The sequence below is a fragment of the Tyto alba genome, unplaced genomic scaffold (assembly GCF_018691265.1).
Source record: "Tyto alba isolate M040663 unplaced genomic scaffold, T.alba_DEE_v4.0 Super-Scaffold_23, whole genome shotgun sequence".
Taxonomy (NCBI): Eukaryota; Metazoa; Chordata; class Aves; order Strigiformes; family Tytonidae; genus Tyto; species Tyto alba.
Genome location: NW_024881297.1, coordinates 19,508,297 through 19,522,390, shown reverse-complemented (window position 1 = coordinate 19,522,390; position 14,094 = coordinate 19,508,297). Strand labels below are relative to the sequence as shown.

Genomic DNA, 14,094 nt, shown 5'->3' with positions numbered 1-14,094 from the left:
TTTCTAACTTCTCATAATTGTCACTGGGGAGGAATAGTGACTATTGTGTATGCTCAGATTGCAGAAGGTAAACGTTCAACATAAAGAAAGATGTCATGTGCATAAACCCAGCTTCTATTTCTGATTAAGCATATTGTTCATTATTCCCCATGCATCAATGCTCTCTCCTTTTATATGGAAAACAAGATTATATTAAAGAATTCTGAAAATGTAACAACAAAAAACTGAATTGTCTGAAGAAATGGAAAAAAAAAAAAAAACGCAAAAAAAAAAAAAACCAAAAAAACAACAAACCCAAACATTAAGCAAATTATTTGAGAATGAGATAATCTTGAGCCCCATCAACTGCATGAGATTACGTGGAACAAGAGCACCATCCACTGCCCACATGTCAAATGGCACAGGCACCGCCTGGAGAAAATCACACTCCTGTCCCATTTGGGAAATAGGAATTGAACTTGCTGGGTACATGGACACACAAAAGAACTTGTGCTTTAACTGCAGGCACTAAAAGACCAGAAACAAGCCTTTCCAACTGGCTCTTTTTGCTGATTATAGCAGGAAATACTTATTGGACTCACAACTAGAAAAACCTTTTGTGGTTTATTTGATTTTTGAAGGAGGTAAGTGCACTGCCAGGCAGGGAGAGAATTCTTGCTGGCTAGACTGGGAGGAGGCTATGGGTGCCCGTCCTCAAGTGCCAGGTACAGCCAAGGTGGGGGATACCCACGAGTGCTGCACCCAGCCAGGCATGAACATCACAATCATTAGCGTTTGGGATTCAACTTGGGCCTCACAGCCTATTGCAGTGGCTGCGTTTTTGAAAATAATTAGTGAATTGCAAACCACGCAGAGAGAACAAGTCCACCTGCGTGGCAGCCTTCAGGCAGCGCCACCAGACACGGGGTCCCTGAACGCAGGACGCGCAGCAGCCGCTCCAGCAGGCGCCAGCTCCGGCCTCCCCGGCACCGCTCGCACAGGCCTGGGCCACAGAATTTGCTGCTCCCGGGTTGAGACGACTGGAAGGGCCACAGCACCCCTAACAACAGTGAGGGGACTAGCCCAGAGACCCCTCCATGAGGTTTCAACATTTGTGTAGATGCTTTGTTGAACAGGGACAAAAGCAACCATACAATTAAAAGCTTTACTGAGCCAAAGAGATGAAGCATTTCATTTACAAGTCAGAAATGCAACATCAGTAGTAACGGACTACAGGTACTTGACAGGTAAGTTACCTACAAAATGCTTTTTAGTCACATTCCACATACCTATTCCAGGCTCTGGATTCTCTTCAACAACAACATAATTTTTAAGATAATCTTTTTGAAGATTTTTTTTTTTTTTTCCCATCATTTAAAATTTGCAAGACACAGAAAGAATTTGTTTCAGAGGAGAAAGCAGCTATTTCTGATGAAAGCAACCCAGGGCAGCTGCATGTTCTGCACCAGCCATCTCACCCCTCCTTGAATGCCAAATGGAGGAAGAGAAGAGCCTGCCTGTTCTACCTGTCCTAGGCATTGGTGCAGGGATTTTACATGAAGAGTAATTGATTTCTTTAAAGAACCAAGAAATGTATAGCTATGGTCACAGTGATGAAATAGAAAAAAAAAAAAAAAAAAAAAGAAACCAAATGAGCTCTGAAAAGGTCCCATTTCATACTTCTGACAAGACAAAAATCATTCTCAAAGTCAGCATCTCTATTAACAGCTTCAGCAGAGAAACCAGCATCTGAATTAGTTAAGGACTGATCTAATCTCATTTCTCCATATTCAGTCACTCCCCAACAAGCTTGAAATGAAAATACAGTAGAACAATTTGTACCGTGTCACTGGTCCACCAGCCACACCTCTCCCCAGCCCGTTTCTCTTCGGAGGGTCAGGGGAAGGGAAGAAAACCTCATCAGCTCTGAATCCTATCAAGTTGCATTTCTAAAGGATGCCAAAAATACCTATAGAGAACACAACAGCTATCATCCACACTCTTCAGTGTAATGACTCACTCACCAATACACTGGACATACTTTGCTGATCTATGACTTCTAGATGTATCGTACACTAACTCAAAAAGGAGAAAAGAAAAATTACTATTGCTTAGGCTTTTCACATGTAGTATTGCCTTATCCATAAATTACTGCTTTCAAGACAGATTTGAGTAAATAAATGCCCACAGCAATTCCAGCTGTCAGAGTTGAAATGGGATAAAGAAACAATATGAACAGCACCGTATCAGATGATCCAGTGATACATGTCCACAAAATCCTGTTTAATTCTTAAAATTAACTCTATGCTTCAGCACAAATCTTTTTTTCTATTTTAGTTTTAGATTTAAAGGCCTCAACCAGAATATTTTCTCTAAATGGATTATCTAACAAGAAAATAAGCAGATCAATTTATTTTAACAAACATTTATCATCAATCCAAAGAAAACAAAATTGTATTTTTATATGCATCAACAAAAAATCAAGGGGAAAAAAAAAATCAAGTAAATAAGCTAGTCAATTCAATTTTTTTTGTCCAATATACTGTATGTAATAGCGCTAAGATAAACACTTTGTGATCAAAACAAGTAGATAAAGAATATCATATTTCTAGTAGTAAACCAGTATCTCCTGAAACACTTTGGGGGGGGGGGGGGTGGGGGAGAGGAGAAGGTGATAGACAAAGAAGGAGGGACATTATGATCTTTAGGCAGTAACAAACGATATTTGATTTCTTGACTTTTGCATTAAAATAGATTCTTCGTGGGTAAGAGAATTGATTTTAGTGCTTATGTTACAATTTGCTATTGACTTAGCAAAGAGATTGATAGGACTTTTCAACACTTCAGAATTCTGCCAGAAATGAAATGCACACAAATTTTCATGAATCAAAATCAGAAGGTGGAAAAAAGAAACCACACCAATGATTAACTATTGCCACAAAGGGAGTAATTAATTCATAGGCAGCTGTAGTTTAAAGTTATCTTAGGATTGCACTGTGCTGGAGATTCCATGTTTTGTATTCCTAAAGGGAAGTTACACACCAAATACTAGAAATATTATAATTCAATAAACTTTTCCATTTTAATTAGACTTCTTAGAGAAAGACTGTCAGACTTAATTTTCTCTAATTATTTCAAAAGGGAGTTTCAAATGCTTCTACACCACTTGCATCTTATAACTTTCTGTAGGTGGATGATATTATACTGGCCCCTAACACAACTCCTGTTCAGGGTTACTACTTACAAATCCCGGTGGTAATTCAGATCATTCAATTTAAGCCATAAGCATCAGGTTTGTGATGACAATCAACCTTTGGCTGGAATAGCTTCACTTGCAAACCAATCACAAGAGATTCTTCTACCTTTGGTGAAGGAAACATAGCAGGAGCCTTCTTTACACAGCACACGCTGAAGGACATGTTTCAAGAGTCAACCAAAAATACACAACAAAATCTACAAAAGGACCAGCAACAAATCATGAAGATCAGATACCATTTTTCTAAGAATTCTAAAGAAATTGAAGGAAGCTGAAAAATTAAATATAGTGTCTAATCTCCAGAGCAACAGAAAGCAGCAAATGTGGCACCTTAGCAAAGATTATAGAAGGATCTACTGGGCTGAAGCTACAGAGCAGTAGTTCCAACATCCACATTGAACAAAGGGATAAAAACCATAATAATGAATACCAGGAGTGAAGATGATAAATGTGATACATTGCAGAAGAGCCAGCACAGCTTTTGGGAAAAGTCTTGCCCACTACATCTACTCAATTTTTTTGGGAAATCAACAAGCAAACAAACAAGCAAGGCAACTATAGGATAGATCTGATCCCACACAGCCATTTTCACAACTGTTTTTATAGCTGCTCACCAGCAATTATTTTGTGCATGATTATACCTCAGCAAATACTAACTCATTAAAAAAAACAAACAAACAAACAAAAAAAAATCACCATCACCAAAAAACCTTCCGTCATCACAAGATATTTCTAGGCAGTGGTCATGCTAAGCTTGTAGTGTGTGTGCAGCTGGCTATGTGTTATTCAAGGATGACTAACTGCAAATTAACACTCCTTGCTAACACATTTTGTAAAGACTTGACCAAAAAGCAAAACTGAAAAATGCTGAAAATTAATCCCAAGAAAGAGAAGAAAACAGAATCCAAACACATAAAATAGATTTCTTCTTCTGACAAGCACCTAAAGATCTAAATAAAAAATATTAGTTTGAATATTATTAGCATTATATCATGTTATTTGGAAAACATTTGATCATATTCCAAAACACTATACTGTACCACTCTCACAAGCTGGTAAACACAATATAGACAGACAAGGTTTGTAACTGGTACAGTAACAAACCATACAAACAGCTTAGATATATAGAGACTGACTGTATTTAAGTCTTTATATGCATAAAGTCTCAAATATATTTTATGTACATTTGTTTAATTTTTAAGTAGCTTCTCTACATCTGGATACTGGCCCTGTCTCTCAGCCAAATAAAAGTGGAAGAGGAATTGTTATGATTAAGCCACAGTCGTAAGATCCATGCAATCCAATTTCAAGCACCACCTCTGACTTCGCATTCAACCTAAATATCTTAATTCAGGTCTGTACCTGCAGAAAGGAATCTGAAGAATTCCTTTCCTAATATTGTGAGACTCTTGTAATCCCAGGTACAGTCTGTGACATCAGGCACCAATTCAGAGCAATGCAGCTTGAGTCCCATCTCCCTTTCCACAGAATTTCTTCTCATCCTGCCGAGGTTCCCAGCCCTTCCCTCCGCTAGCAGCAACCCTCACCAGATGCCCCAGTGAGTTACTGAGGGCACCAGGCTGTAGCTGTGTGGTTGGTTTCTGCCAGCCCAGGGCCCTAGATCAGGTCACCCAAAGGGTCAGAAGAGCTTCAGTGCCAGCAAGTAGGAGAGGTGGCAACACTTAGCCTGAAGAAGAGGGCAAGGCAGGATTGCAGCAGCACCATTTAGATCCAATTAAGCTATGGTGGAGATGCAAACCAGACCCACAGCTGTCCCCACTTACAGCAATGACATGGAGAAATCAGTAAACTGTCAAGGAAGAACAGATGAAGGCATTTAACTGTCTCATTTGAAAAAAAAAAAAAAAACAAAAAACAACAAACAAACATTTAAAAAGTTAGTTGTGCTGGTTTTAAGTCTCTAAGTCTTACATTCAGACAAAAAGAAGCAGGGAAGAGAAAGAGTGAATGTAAAAACGCACGAGCAGGAAAGTGTGAGTGCATGTATGTGGGAGAATGGAAAATGAAGATTTTAGAGTGAATTAGGCTTTAGTTATAGTTACTTATAAAAAGAGCTTTCATATTTTACACTGGAAACCAAGTACTTATTAGCAATAAATCATGACAGCAATAATTCAGAATTACAATATAAAAAAATTAAAACCCTACATTTATTCAATATTAAAGTTTTAAAGCTCTTCATAGTCTGTTAAGAATCAATTTCAACAGGACTCCTAAAATGTGCAATTTCTACACCTGATGTACGTGACTATGTGATGAGATTAACAAATAAGCTAAGTTTAGAACCATGGTGTTTAGACCTTATAATGCATGAAACTGAAGACTCTTTATTCTCTTTCACACATGACAATTTAATTTGCAGAGCCAGTCATAAACGATGAACTAAAGCAGTGAATTTAAGGCAGCCTATATAACAGACTGGTGCATCTCTCACACTGTGCTTTGCTCCCTGCTAACCTGAGGAGAGTGGTGCTGCAACCATCCTCTTTTCACCCAAGATCCCTGAAGTACGGATCACCGTCTTCCCAGCTCTTCTTCACCTGCTTCCATTCCAAAAATCTTCAATTGGTCCTACAAACGCAGCATATCTGCTCTACTTTGGCACTGTGCAAACAGCTCTCCTTCCTTCCCTCAGCTTTGGAGAAGAAAAAGACAAAGCAGCACAGAATGAGAACGCAATGCCCAGCAAGTACCAATAATTTGGTATTCCAGCTATACTCAACAGCAGCATCAACACAGCACCCATATGCTAGACTAGACACCAAGATGTACAGCTGCAAAACATAATATATACTTAGAAGCCTGCATAATAGTAGGAAAAATATACTAACAGTTTGAAGCAGTGGAATCATATGAAAGGGAAAACAGATCTTTGCCCATTAAAAACCACATACGACTGTGCTGAGAGGGAAAAAAAATTTATTGGTCCTTTAGATTTCCAATGATTGCTTGTATTATGTTCAGCAAATTCATTCACATACTACATACAAAGGATAACTCTTCTTCATTTTCAATGTTAGAGCTAGATTAACATTCAGTGGAAATGTAAGGAATAGAAGCAAAAAAAGATAATCTTCACATTATTAGTGAAATACATGATTATTTTTTTCCTATTTCAGCAAAACACTTGCAAAGAGCTGTGTTCTGTGCTCAGGACCCATCTTCCATGAAGACAACTGTCACATACTCACAGAAGGCACTTGAAAATTCCTGGAAGTTGGGATGTTGGGAAGGAAGGATCAGCTATCACTTGGATAACAATATGCTCATTTTTAATAAGTGCAATACTAATATATATTCAAACAGCCAGAAAGCATTAAGATACGAAAACTTCGCTAGACATGCTAACTAAAGGGCTGCAAAGCTGGAGTACAACAAATCCTTCGTGTCACTGCCACCATTACTCATCCTCTCCACCACAGAGGAGCAGGAGCGCTTTCCTGTAGTCCCCAGATGTATCTTTCTGTAAATATAACAGACCAGTCACCATGAATCACAACCACAGAAATGTGAATTAAAACTGCAGCCTAGGATAACTCCAACAGATTATACATTTGTCCCACCCACAGGAAATCCACTTGGATGACTCTCCACTCAGGAATGACGCAAGGAAATTCTCTGTCTCTTATGCTAGAGCTATATTTACAGACAGACTTTCAGAAATACAAAAACCTCCAAAAGCTTTACTAGAACTGAGCTACCCATTGCATATTAGAGTGAATTTGTCTGCAAGTGAGAAAGTCCAAACAAAGAAGCCCAAAGCAGCACCAATGGCAACAACCTTTAAATGTGCAAAGTGCATCTGCCAGCACTGAGAAAGGCCCCAGCCCTGCTCTCTGTAATTAATGGGAAGCTCTGCTGCTAATTCCACAAGGACAGCTGTATGGGCCCAACTGACAGTGTCAAAAGCAACTCCGCCCAGCCTAATTAAGAGAGCACAACCTCAGGAATGACAACAGAAAATCATAAAAGGCAGCATTTAAAGATAAAACAAAATACCCCAAAAAAATTCCTAAGAAAAAAAGCATTTTGGCTTCAGCTTTGCAGCAACAGCTGGCTCTGAATTTCTTGCTGGCTCTTTCCCTTCCTGCTCCTTCCCATCCACTCAAAGGAGATTATGATTCAGACTGATTCCATGGTGACATGATTTCCACTTTGAAATGGTGCAAAAGGTTACACACCACAATCCAAGATTTGAACTCCAACTTCATGATCATTCAGACTCCCAACCCCAATATCATTTCTCTGGAGCCAGCATCTTTTCTGGAGCACTGAAAATTAGCAGAAACCCAGACAAGAAAAAGGAAATGAAGCAGTAGCTGAAAAAGGAAATGAAGCAGTAGCTAAAAATGGTGGATGAGTAACTTTAATTTCAAAAAACCAGACCTGCTCTCCTAGTGAACACTGGGAAAAAAACCTTTTGCTTTTCATACGAAGTGTCCCACACTTAAATGGCGCTATGTGGTACTTCACAGAACTGCAGACCAACCACCACTGGTCTGAGTGCAGTGTTGTCCAGCTCTAGTCACAACCACCCCTTCCCATAAAAATAAGCAGTGGAAACAATGACATCTCAATCACCCCCATTTTCTCTGACAACAGAACAGTAATTTTACCTGAATCATTTGATGCAAGGATTTTGCAAAATTCTTTCTGAACTCTTGTCTAATATCCAACAGATCAATTTCACTTCTTGAAACCATGACTCGTATCAGGGTATCATCATCAGTGCCAGCCCCCTAAAGAGAAAAGTTTAAATAATAATAAAATATGAGTTTGTTCTGGACAGATGCTGTAAAAAACCAACAAATACAAACAACCAGGGTGCGACATGAAAGCACCAAGTGCAACAAGTGGTGTCTCAAAACACTCCTGCATTACTTTTCTACTCCAAAACAAAGAATATTTAGGACAATATCACAAGACATTCACACTGCAATGTGGAGAACAGAGGACTGATCATGCAAGCTGCTTTAATTTCTGGACTTCCATAAAGTGCTGTATGGTCAGACCTCTTATTTCATGTTTTATCTCACAGGCTTCAACTGTGAATGCCCATATAAATTTTAAATAATCCAGTTCCAAGATTATACAGTAGTATATCTGATCACCACAATTAGAATCACGTGCAAATCACCCTTTCAATGTTTTCTGAGCAGAATTACAGACAGTTCTGGAATTGGGTACATAAATCCTAACAATGACCAATACAGAGCATGTAACACCATACAGCAAGACACAGGCAGAGCAACTTGTTCCACAGATTATCCAGCTTTTATTATGAAGGCAAACTTCATAAACTTTTCTAACCACACAAACATGCTCCACTCTTTCATTCATCTTTATTCCTTTAAACATTTTAAGTCCCTGTGCTGGCTGGCTGTGTCAGACTGACATCCTGACCCCTCCTGCCCAGACAAGTCAGACCACACAAACTGAAGCAATACAAATTTTTATGTGCTGACCTGATTAATGCATCTCAATGAAGGACTTGGCAGAGCCCCCACGATCATCTTCAGCCTAATGTCCAGGGTCACTCAATCCTTCGACTGGGTACAATATTCTTGGATTACATCTAAAAATGCCCTAAAGCTGCTCAAAAGTTATGCCATCAATGTAGTATACTTCACACTTGCAAGTGGCCATAGTTAATAACTGATAGAAGTACACTCTGCACTTGCAGGTGGTTATAGACAACACTTAGCATACATCAAATTGATGGTAGTCATAGGTACTGCACATATGGGGGCAATTGCAAGGCCCTGAAGATTGGTTGAGCGAAACTTGCAATAGTGGTCGAGATTACCTCAGTTAGCAGTAAGAAATTCATGAAGAATAGGCTTTGGAAAATAGGTGGAACATCTTGGATCATAGTAAGAATATCTGGGATTGTGTTGAGAATGAGTTATTTGACAACCTGGCACGTTACTATTTGATTAAATAACTTGGCAATTAAACTAATTTTTAAAGTGTCCTGAAGAGAACTACTTTCATTGTAATACTAAAAAGCACACTTCCAGGTCAGAACAATCCCTGCCCAGGTTAAAGACCATTCCACTGAGCATGTGTAGTGATAAAAGCCTTATGTAATCTCTATTATAATTGTATTGTAATCACTAACCAATATAATAGGCATGTTTGGAAAAGTACTAACCTGTGGGTTTTGTGTATAAAAGAAGCACCTGAACCTGCTATTAAGTGTGCTCGATTTATAGAAAATCCACTGAGCACCCAGGCCTGAATAAAATACAGTATCTCTCCTGAGCGTGTTAAGGTCAGCTTGTTGCATGCTGGGCATGAATCTGCTTTTTGGGTAACATCACGAGTCTGGTGGTTTCTAAGTAGGATTTGGCATTAGAATCCAGTAAAAGCCAGGCTCTGCCCCACCTAATCATGAAAGCAGGCTCTGCTCATTGTAGAACTTTGCCATGCCAAACTGATAAATTAGAAGTATGAACTCTTCTGCCAAAGTAATAATTGATGAAGATCTTTCTTATCTGAAGTGCTTAATGATTTTTTTTTATAAAATAAATAAATAAATAAATAGGGGATCTCACCAGCAGCATTAATCAGGCCCCTCATAATAGAAGTGTACAAGAATCTAAGATGTACAGGAAAAGATTTTCTATTGCATTCTTTAAAAAATAAAAATTAATAAATAAATAAACAAGAAGAGAGTAATGCTCCTCATACAGCTCAGTGTACTGGTATAATATTTTGTATTTCCCACCTGAACCTGATTTTACATTGGTATCTATAAAAGCAGTAAAGCAGATTTTAAAAATTATTCATCTCTTTTCATTAATTCTCATGCTGACACCTCATCAGCACAACCATCTGGTGACAAACATACTTCAGTACTTTTCAGCAAGGGAAAGGGAGGAATTCTTCAGGGAAGCTGACAATTTGCCTGAAAACAAAGACTACCTACGTTGGTTCTAATTAATATTAGCCACTGTGAGTTAAAAATACAGTTTTTCCTGTTTATCTCTTCCCATCCAAAAGAAGGCGAAGTCAACAAACACAGCTGTGCTGCTGATGGGATTGCCCTGCAGAATCTTTTGTAGCTCTTTAAGCCTCTTTCTCTGATGAGTTTCTTTTCCTTCTCAAGATGAGATGGATAGTCATCAAAATGTGTTTCAAAGCTAATGACACCTTCTATAAATACTCATCTCCAAAACAAAGAGCACTAAATCTGCACAATCTACAATTTAGGTTTTGGTCATCTTTATTTCCTCAATATAGTCTTTATTTAGCTGAAGGTGCCCAGTGGCTCTAGCCAGACATTTTCCAATGCAACGAGACCAATTTCAAAAACAGCTGATAAGAGCGATGTTTCCTGTAAAAGATTTATGGTCTGACAAATTTACGATGAACTTGAAGTAAAGCTTATGAATCGTTTATATCCTCTACCAAATCTGCATTCCCCAAACCTTTTACAGATGCTTAGTGATACAGCATCCTGTTGGCATTTGCAGTGAAAGAAGAAATAAGGAGCAAGCGAATTGTAGCTGGGAGAGATGGAAAGGGGCATATGGAAAATATGTATGTACCTTCATGGAATAATAGAGAGTCTCAGCAAAATAGGCAGGCACGCTTCGGATGCATTTCACTGCAAAAAGGCAAAGGATTAAATTACTGATTGTTATTCAACACAGGACAATCTTTCATGGTCAAGACAAGGTGTGTTACTAGATCGTTCTCTCCAGTATGGACAATTAAGTATACAGCTGTCAGCTAATCTGTTCCTCTGCTACAACTCCTTGGGTTCTAGGAGTCAGAATGCACCATATATTTCTAATAGAAAAGAGACTTTGCTAGTCAAATTCTACTCCCAGTTATAAATCTACTGTGACAATGTCCTAAATGAGATGCCAGGAATACAAAGGCAGAGTTTTGTCACACTTTCTGATAGAGGTGCACATGACCAAACAGAACAACAGTCCACTACCACCCACCCCTCCCATCTCTTAAAGGCAGAATAAAGGTCTATTCTCTAGATACAAAAATAGATCCCAGGTAATTAACTTCAAAAAGGAACCATGTTTTCATGCCACTTCCTACAGGAACTGCAATTGAAGGAAGCCTGGGGGCAAATTAAGGTGGTCAGTTCTAGATCTATTAAGACTTAATTACCAACTGCCAAAAGCAGCTTCTCCAAATCACCAGAGGTTTCACGGTCAATGGTCTCTTCAATTTGAAAGCCAGAAATAGTCATGTATTTGTCAAACACTGCAAAACAGAAAGTGTGCTTAGTCACATGTGTAGCCAGCCTTTCTCCCTGCATCCTAGTCAGTACAGGTTAATGCCATCTGTATCTCACTATCTGCAGTTCAAATGATATCATCCCTCATTCTTCCCTCTGTCCTATTTTAAACACCTATTTTCTCCGAAATTGCTACTATACAACACATTCCTGCACCTGGGGAGAGATGACCCCAGGCACCAGTACATGCTGGGGGACAACCAGCTGGAAAGCAGCTTTGCAGAAAAGGAGCTGGGGGTCCTGAGGTGGACACCAAGTTGAAGACGAGGCAGCAATGTGCCCTTGTCATAAAGATGGCAAATGGTGTCCTGGGCTGCAGTAGGAGGAACATTGCAGCAGGTGAAGGGATGTGATCCTTTCCCATCTACTCAGCACCAGCGAGGCCACACCTGCAGTGCGGAGTCCAGTTCTGTGCTCCCCAGTACAAAAGATATATGGAGCAAATGTAGTGAGTCCAGTGAAGGACCACTATGATGATGAAGGGACTGGAGCATCTCTCCTATGAGGAAAGGCTGATAGAGCTGGGACTGTTCAGCCTGAAGAGGAGAAGGCTCAAGGGGGAATCTCATCGGTGTGTACAAATACTTGAAGGGAGAGTGTAGATGATGCACCCAGGCTCTTCCCAGCGGTGCCCAGTGCCAGGACAAGAGGCAGGGGGCACAGGAGGTTCTGTCTGAACATCAAGAAACATTTTTTTCCTGTGTGGGTGACACAGTACTGGCACAGGTTGCCCAGGGAGTTTGTGGAGTCCTTGGAGATGTGCAAAAGCCATCTGGACATGGTCCTGGACAGCCTGCTCTAGGCAGCCCTGCTCAAGCAGGGTTGGACAAGATGACCTCCAGAGGTCCCTTCCAACTCCAACCATTCTGTGATTCTGTAAACAAATCCAGTGAAAGGGTACAGGGAGAAGAGGGAGAGGGAAAGGAAGGGAAGTTTTAGGAAATTATAAGCATTTTTCCCAGGGTGCAGCTATAATGTAGCGTGAATCTAAGATCTTGTCTACACTGGGCTACTACACCAAATTAACTTCACACAAACCAGCCTATTGGCAGTCTATTCAAGCCCATGTTCATGAATATCTGTAAGACCTGAGTTTTCTATGAAATCTTATATTTCTACCATGCTAAGTAAATGCTAGGTGCATCGAAACAAACATTAGGATTACTCTAATGCAAATAATGCTAAAAAAACTAAACAGTAAAATCACAAATCAAAAAAACCTTTGAAAATCCAAATGAATCCAAAGATTTAGAAAGGAAAACAAAAAAATTGGAGAACCAAAGCAAAACTTACTGGTCATTATTTCCAGTGGCCTAAACAGCTTGGTAAAATAGACTTATGAACAGATAAGAAGCAGGGGAAAAAAATATTGTCTCTTTATTAACATTTAATAAAGTATGCACCTATAAAAGGGTTGATCTTTTCAGGGCTGGATCTCCATCAGATTATGATGACTCACAGCAGACTCAGCACCACTTCTATTGCCATGATCTCTCTCAAAAGGGAGAAAAAAATTTAAAAAATTAAGCATGTAGAAAGAAACACACCAGCTGTCCCTCAGACCAATTGCACCACTCCTTCAAGCAGGAGATCACCACTGCTAGGGGAAAACTGAATTACAGGAAAAAAAAAAATATATATATATATTAAGTAGAGGGAAGAGATGATTAAAGATTCCTAGGCTTGCCAAATGTGGTCCAGGAACAAGTTTTCTACCATTTCTACCACCATCTGGGTAATAACTGAGATTTCAGATAGAAGTTTTCACGCACGCATGAACCATACTACCTACCCCTCCTTAAATGGGAAATGCTTCGGGTTCCCAAGATGGTGATGAACTTTTCTTCATCTGTTCCCCATTTCAGCTCCCCAGCTCTAAACAAAACCTGTTGTAAATTCAAGAGATCAAAACAACAGCATTTGTCAAGTGTCTACACACACTGTTGAAAAGCTCTATTTGTTTCACTCTAAGGAGCATAAACTTACTAATAAGCTATAGCTGGAGGGAAAAAAAAAAAAAATGCCTAGAACTGACCTGACCTTAGAAAGAAATAAATGATAAATTCTGAAACTGACTGTGAAAGCATTTACATGAGTAACTGCTTAAGGCTCTAAAACTGTGTACATAGTCCCTTTCATAAGCCTAAAGTTTTCTGAAACTGTGATAATACAGGAGATAAAATCCATTCCAAATACTGCTTTTCCTGCCTTCCCCGCCCCCCCCCCCTTTTTCAAATCAGACCAGCAAAACTTTATTACATGAATTACATAATGACTCATATCTATGGGTCATATCTATGACTCATTATCCATGCTAACTTGGCCCAGGAGGAAATCTTCCAAAAAGGTGAGGAAGATGGATTTAGAAGCTCTCCGAAACAGGATTTGCTGGCTGCTAAATTCTTAGTGATATGAAACCAGATTCTAATCATTTAATTGTTTTAGCACATTCACTGCTCTTCAAGCAAGTCTTTCTTCAGTGCAGACAATGAAGAGGCCATTAGCAGCATTTAGGAAAGTAAAGCACTTCTAGAAGTTGTAATAAGCAACAGGAGGAAGAAAATGAGAAAGA

The 14,094-nt window shown here is 39.3% G+C and overlaps 1 protein-coding gene across 2 annotated transcripts in view; it reads right to left on the bottom strand.

Annotated features, from left to right (window-relative positions):
• Positions 1 to 6,158: 6,158 nt before the first annotated feature.
• Positions 6,159 to 14,094, bottom strand: part of ANXA5 (annexin A5) — a 52,551-nt gene continuing 44,615 nt past the window's right edge. For both annotated transcript variants that reach the window (XM_042796457.1, XM_042796456.1), the window contains 5 exons: positions 13,315 to 13,408; positions 11,393 to 11,488; positions 10,810 to 10,868; positions 7,873 to 7,995; positions 6,159 to 6,719 (listed from right to left, as the gene is read on the bottom strand). In XM_042796457.1, the coding sequence (XP_042652391.1) occupies positions 6,657 to 6,719; positions 7,873 to 7,995; positions 10,810 to 10,868; positions 11,393 to 11,488; positions 13,315 to 13,408 (435 nt within the window). In that variant the 3' untranslated portion in view covers positions 6,159 to 6,656. The remainder of the gene's footprint in view (positions 6,720 to 7,872; positions 7,996 to 10,809; positions 10,869 to 11,392; positions 11,489 to 13,314; positions 13,409 to 14,094) is intronic.